Raw genomic sequence first — 6,439 nt, forward strand, 5'->3', positions numbered from 1 at the left:
ACTATGTATTCTCATTCATCACCGGTCATTCTCATTCATCCCCGTCTCATAGCCATGTGTCAGTTTTGTTCAAAAGTTACTATGTGTCACAAAGCTCTTTAGGTTATTTCGTAGCTCATGAAATAATTTTGAAGTGTTTCCGCAGCGCATAAAGCCTTTTTGTAGTTTCGCAGCGCAACATGTTTTAGGCTGCGCTACAAAATTGGGGATTTGTTCGAATCCATAGCAACTGTCATGCAAAATAGCTCTGGGGTGGATGTATTTTACAGGAGGCATGCTCTCAAGCTCCTACGTGTATGCTTGTCATCAGTTCTGAATCTGAAGGGAAATATCACTCATCATGAGTACATTCAGGTTGGAAAAGGACGAGATGTGGGACTTAATCAAATTGCTCTGTTTGAAGCATACCTGGCCCTGTCTGGTTTGGATATTGCAATCACCGACAAAGCTCGTTCTTTGGATAGCACAGCTCTGGAGGCAGCTCTCAATACACAGTTCCTGTTCCAAATTGGTGTATTTACTGCTGTGCCAATGATCATGGGGTTCATCTTAGAACAAGGGAAAGTCGATGGCCAACGACAAGGTCGAGGTCGAGAAGGAGATCTCTGTTTCTGAGAAGGTGGAAACCATAGAAGAGCCTAAGGTAGACAAAAATTCTGAAAAGCTCGACGAACCCGCGAACATGGCTATAGATGAAGCTGCTGATGGTGCTCCAGAGGAAAAGACTGGAGGTGAGAAGAACGAGGAAAAAGACGAAGATGCGAAGAAAGGAGACAAGAAATCTGGCAAGAACAAGAAGAAAAAGAATAAGAAGAATAAAAAGAAGCCGCAGGGTCAGGATGATAAGAAACCTGAAACAGCCGGTGGCGTGAAGGAAGACATTCAAGGGCTAATATTTATGTGCAACTCGAAAACAAAGGAGGACTGTTTCCGTTATCGTGTTTTTGGGTTGCCTAAGGCGCACAAAGAGCTTGTTGAGAAGGTTACGAATGGAATGCGGCTCTTTTTGTATGACTTCAACCTTCGTCTGATGTATGGAATATACAAGGCTGCAGGTAAAGGTGGATATGAACTTGAACCTGATGCATTCAAGACTTCGAAGAAGCCTTTTCCAGCCCAGGTACGCTTCCGTATTCAGAAGGAATGCTTGCCATTGCCAGAGGAAAAATTCAAGGCTGCGATTAAAGATAATTACTATGGGAACTCCGTCGGAGTCGGCTTTTGATAAACTTCAGTCCCTCATCCAGCCCATCACAATCAGCAGGTTCAGTGTTCACGTCATTTTTACAGAATCTTGTTTGGAAGAACAGAGGAGCAGATCGTAACATGCCTCCACCTGGTCTTTCAAATAACTCAGTTCTTGTTTCTGCATACACAATACTACTGTGTTTCTTGTCTGAAGGTTTTGGTATGGATGATACATGTGAATTGATGAAGGGACCAAGACAAAAAATAGATACTGGGGCAGGATTTCTTCACCGGGGGGAAAACAAACTTTTCCTGTAGGCTTATTTCTAAAAGCAAATTCACATCGTATTGACTTTTCTAGACTGGGTGGGGCTTTTAGTCATCTTCTTAAAACTCATCCTATTGCCAGTGAAGATTTTGAAGAAATCACATGGAATAAAGGTGACATGGATGTTGAAGAGAGTAATGTCACACATTCTACAAGGCAAAAACCCTATTGCTGTTCAGGTGCGGCTGCATCTCTGTCAAGCAGTGGGAAGAATCTTGTGAAATTTGTAAACAGGTGTTCCAGCAGTCATGGCAATGCTATTCCAGAAAGGCCAACAAATGTTAGCACAGAATGTACTTCAAGTAGCTACAGTAATGAATTCATTGGCCAACCATGATGGAATTGAGAAGGTTGCTCCCTTCCTGAAACCAATAATAGAGGTGAAAATTATCAAGTCATTTCTTCAAGGATTTCTACCAAGATACCAAAGACTATTGGAGTTTCAATACCAATGAAAGCTACCTTTTTCATCACTTATATCATGGTTGATGGATGGGCTTGCATTGCTGGTGAAATTCTCTGATTGAAGCCATTAATCATTTTTATCTGAAGAACATGTTTTTGATGAAGACTGAGAAGGATAGGGAGAATGCCATGGATCCTGGCAGTGTCGGTTTCCCAGAAGCACTTCCTCAACTTCAACTATACTTTTTGCTTGGACTGGTGTATGCAAAGCGGTCACACCAATACTTCTGCCTTTCATAGTCATATTTTTGGATTTACATACTTTGTGTATCGACATCAGGTTATCCATGTGTATAATTAGGAGTGTGAGAGTGTAGCAGCATTTTGGCCTCATGTTCATAGTCGTATAGTTGTTGCATTAGTAATATCACAGCTACCACTACTTGGTCCGCTAAGCACTAAAAAGCAAGCTGTTTGAAATTACACAGCAGTTTCGTAGCGCGCTACGAAACTGCTGTAGGTGATGATTTTAACACAGACAGGCAGTTTTGTATTATGAGCGGGAATTTGAAAGGGAAACGCCAAAGGGTATGCAAGACATTAGCTGGAGCAACAATAGTCAATCAGATCAAGACAGGTGGATGCTTTAAAGGCTTGAATATTCAAATCCAATTTTGGATTTTTGTCATAAAGTCCCTTTATCACCGTTCAAGAGGTATCAAATGATGTGAATACAAGGAACTTTTGCCTGCACACATGTCCATCGATGAAGCTCACAGCACATCAAGAACGTGGCAGTGTTCCATGTTTTGGGTTATTAAAAGCTAGAAGACATGCTTCTGTACATTCGAGCATTTTGAGGAAAACTGAAGCCGAGAAGCAAGGGAAATCTCCTAATACTTCTGAGCAGTTAAAAGATTCAGCGTTCAAGGTCAATATGGAACATTAAACATCCAGCTCAGCCAAATCGAAAGAGGACCAGGTGTCAAAGAACAAGGAGAGGCCATTATGCATGGAAAATGGAGTTAGAGTCATAGTTAATTTAGAACTCTTTAAAAACTCCAGTCAGCACTTTAGTTGTATTTATTAGTTAGTTCAATAGCTGATAGGTGTCAGTAGAGGTAGTTATCAACTCCCCTCATGCTGGAGGAGGAAGCTCGAATTAGTTAGAATAAGGATTCTATATATAGCTGAAACAACAATGTAATGGGGGTTGGAAAATTTTTATAACAGAGTACTGTTTGGGCTTATGTAAAGACAGAGTTCAGTAATATAATTTGGCTGCTTTTCTTCTCAGGATTCATGAAGGATTTCTATGTTCAGAATGTATGATTTTATCTTTTCCTTAATGTCTTTTGCAGTTGCATAGATGTACAATCACTCAGAATTCACTGATTGTGCTCTGATTTCCTGTGTGCATTTATGAGCTATGGTTCCATATGTGTTGTGTTCTGAATATTCAAATGCTAAGTGCCCTGACTTCTATGCAAAGGCAGTACCATTGTTTACTGAAGTGTGATTGACTCCATAGGCCCAATGGAAACTTATGAAATGTTTGTCCAGCCTTTATATTTGTCACTGTTATGTAACAAGAGTTAGCCCTCTTATTTTTAACCAAAATCAATAACCCTTTGAGAGAGCCCTCTCAGGCTAAGGAGGCTAAGCCTTAGTCAAAAGATTGGTTTGAAACAGTTACACTAAGATAGTCTGATCAACAGCCTATCAGGGTGCTATTTTGGTGATAACAGAACCATTACCAAGCGCAAGAGAAAACCACCAATAATGACAATGGTTCTCAAGGTACTTCCAGTACAATATATGAAGTGTGAATAGGTGATATGAAGTCGAACACTCATGTAATTGTTCGATTGAAGGCTAATGATGAGAACCTGTAGTCGAGAGGGAGAAATTTTCCATTAAGGCATGCATGCTTCAAGGTAGTAAAGGTTTCTAAATCAACTTCCTAGATAATGAGCTGAAGTTGATAAGAAGTGATCTGTTTTAGGAAAGCCTACGACACGAGACATAGTGTCAAGTTTTGAAAATAGTTTGCAAGGTCTGACTCAAGGATGGCCGACGCGATTGAAGGCATAGCATTTGCAAAGGGATTTTGAACAGAGGTTGAAATTCCTTGAACACATAACGACACGACTATGCCTTGGTAGCTTTTGACTTAACGATAATACCCAAAACTATGAAGACTTTCAATGAGGTTTGATTAACTGTAAGGAAAATGGATTTCCCAACCTGGACATGAGTGTGAAGGAGTGCCATGTTCAAGAGCGACATGCTACATTTTAAAAATGATAATGTAAAATGGATACCTTTTCCCAATTTTCGCCCACCATTACTGGCAAGTACCTCTTTATTTTTTACAAGCTTGAGGAGGATAACGTATGCTTGGACTGTAACCTCATCCTTCGGATGAGTCCATCAAAGTATTTTTAATGAACCCTAGGAAGAAATGGTTCAATCCCGTTATGCTTAACGAGTTCTATATTGTTTAGTTTTTTTACGAGTCTAGTAAATGAGTAACTCGATGTCATTTTCTTTTAAGAGTTTGAAAAAGACACAAAAATGAAACTCATTCAGTTCTTTTACCGTAAAATTTTAACGAGCCCGAAGAAAGTAAAGATCGATGTTTTTCAATTTTAGAGTGTGAGAAGGAAAACATAAGTATACTCCATCATGTTCTTTTTGGTCAGTTTTAGTCTCTCAGGTCCGAAAAAGGATAAAGTAATACAAGAGAGAACTCTACTGACCATGTCTTATCAACGTATACCTTTTTTGTAAACAGTTCTAGCTCAGTCCGTAGAAGGGATAAACTTATACTGAGTGGACGGTTGTTCATTTAATTTTACGAGTTCAAACAAGCAAGTACTCGACGATCTTTTCGTTTTAGAATGAGTCTGAAAAGGGCTTAAAAGAAGACTCCATGATTTTGGCTTTTCGTAATTTTTAAGAGCATGAAAAGTGATAAAAGTCTGCTAAAATGTCAAAATGATTCATCTTTGCTCCGTAACCGATCCTTCACATTTAAACTCAACAAATTGTCATAACTGCTCAGAAAGGTCATTTTCCCTCTCAAAAAGGTTTTAAACATAAAAAATAATATTTTTTAGCTCCAAAAACTTATAAAAGTGGGAAAAAGTAAATTATTTTCACCATTTGAATTTTTACCATTTGAGAGCAGAGAGAGGAGTTTTTACCACTAGACTTCTAGGACTAATTTCGAGCCAACCAGTGGACGATATCACACACCATTTTTATCTGTTTAGATTTCATTTTGAGTTTTCATTTTTTTTTAGAGAAAAACTTTGTTAAAAAATGTGCCCTCAGCCCTGCGCGGTTTTTTTAATTGGGCCCGCATAGGTTGATAAAAATTTCCACACGGAAAATCACATCCTGCGCGAAATTCTGCGAGAAAAAACTGTGTCTCTGCACTCTGTCAGTAAAATGGCAGTCGCGCAGGTGCCAGAGGTTTATTTTTAAACAATTTTTGAGCTAAGAAAACATGAGATGAGTTTTTAAAATGATTCTAATTGCTTTAAAATGGTCATTTCAGGTCATTTGATTGCTCAAAATGGAGTGGAGGGAAAGAGAGCATGAAGCCAATGATTTGGCAGCTTTGGCAGATCCCACCACCATGCAGATTCTTAGGACTTGTGGCCTCTTGAAATACTGGCTCATTCTTGGGATGAAAGCTCAGGTAGATCTGATGACATGGTCAGTAAGGACCTGGAATGTCCAGGAACAATTCTTTGTGATTGTCAATCATCGTGTTACGATTGATTCCAATGACATATACTTCTTGACTAAGTTGTCTCATCGGGGAACCGATCTTTCACTATTCGGATCAAGGATGGGAGGAGATACTACTGATGGGTATATTAGACGCTTTTGCAGGGGTGCACCACCCAAGGATGGGAGAATCGACATTTAGACCATCGAGATTTTACCCTTGAGGATCATTGCTTTCACTGTTCATATACTGTGTGGCAGTGCTTCCCTTCATCTAGCCACATGGGCATAGATGCAGATGGTCGTGGAATGATGGGAATCCACGATATACAACGGGTGCGAGGCAGTGGCAATGAATATGAAGTTTCAGTTGACTAGGTGCAAGAATGGAAAATTGAAGAATTTCGGTTATGGTGTCATTCTTAATACGTTTTCCCTAGAGAGGGTTCTTATCCTCTGACCACAACAAATTTTAGCAAATGAGGAGGGTTCTAGGGATCCACGCATGATAAGGTAGGTTGCACTGATGGCATGCCATGGAAGTGATGGACCAGTAGTGAGGTATACGATAGTTTTTTGATTGGTTAGGCCAACAGATTGTTCCGATTGAGGAATTCCCGTATGCCGAGATGGATTAGAGAGCTGACCCTGATATCCCACTTCTAGCCAGAACTCAGTGGGAATATCTAGGTAAGAATTTTTCATTTTTACATATTTCCAAAATTTTAAATTTTTATCCGAAATGCATGTGCAGATGTGGGTCCAACCCGACTAGCC

The 6,439-nt window shown here is 39.7% G+C and overlaps 1 protein-coding gene across 1 annotated transcript; it reads left to right on the top strand.

Moving 5' to 3' along the window:
* Positions 1-557: 557 nt before the first annotated feature.
* On the top strand, positions 558-1,225 carry LOC149209891 (uncharacterized). The gene has a single exon (XM_089398788.1). It carries the CDS (start codon positions 569-571, stop codon positions 1,223-1,225), a length of 657 nt encoding a protein of 218 aa, XP_089254914.1. The 5' UTR covers positions 558-568.
* The last annotated feature ends 5,214 nt before the right edge of the window (positions 1,226-6,439 follow it).

This window comes from Pinus tabuliformis, chromosome 1_2, assembly GCF_031772625.1.
Source record: "Pinus tabuliformis cultivar Carrire ecotype Pingquan chromosome 1_2, CPIR1, whole genome shotgun sequence".
In the NCBI taxonomy this organism is placed as follows: domain Eukaryota; kingdom Viridiplantae; phylum Streptophyta; class Pinopsida; order Pinales; family Pinaceae; genus Pinus; species Pinus tabuliformis.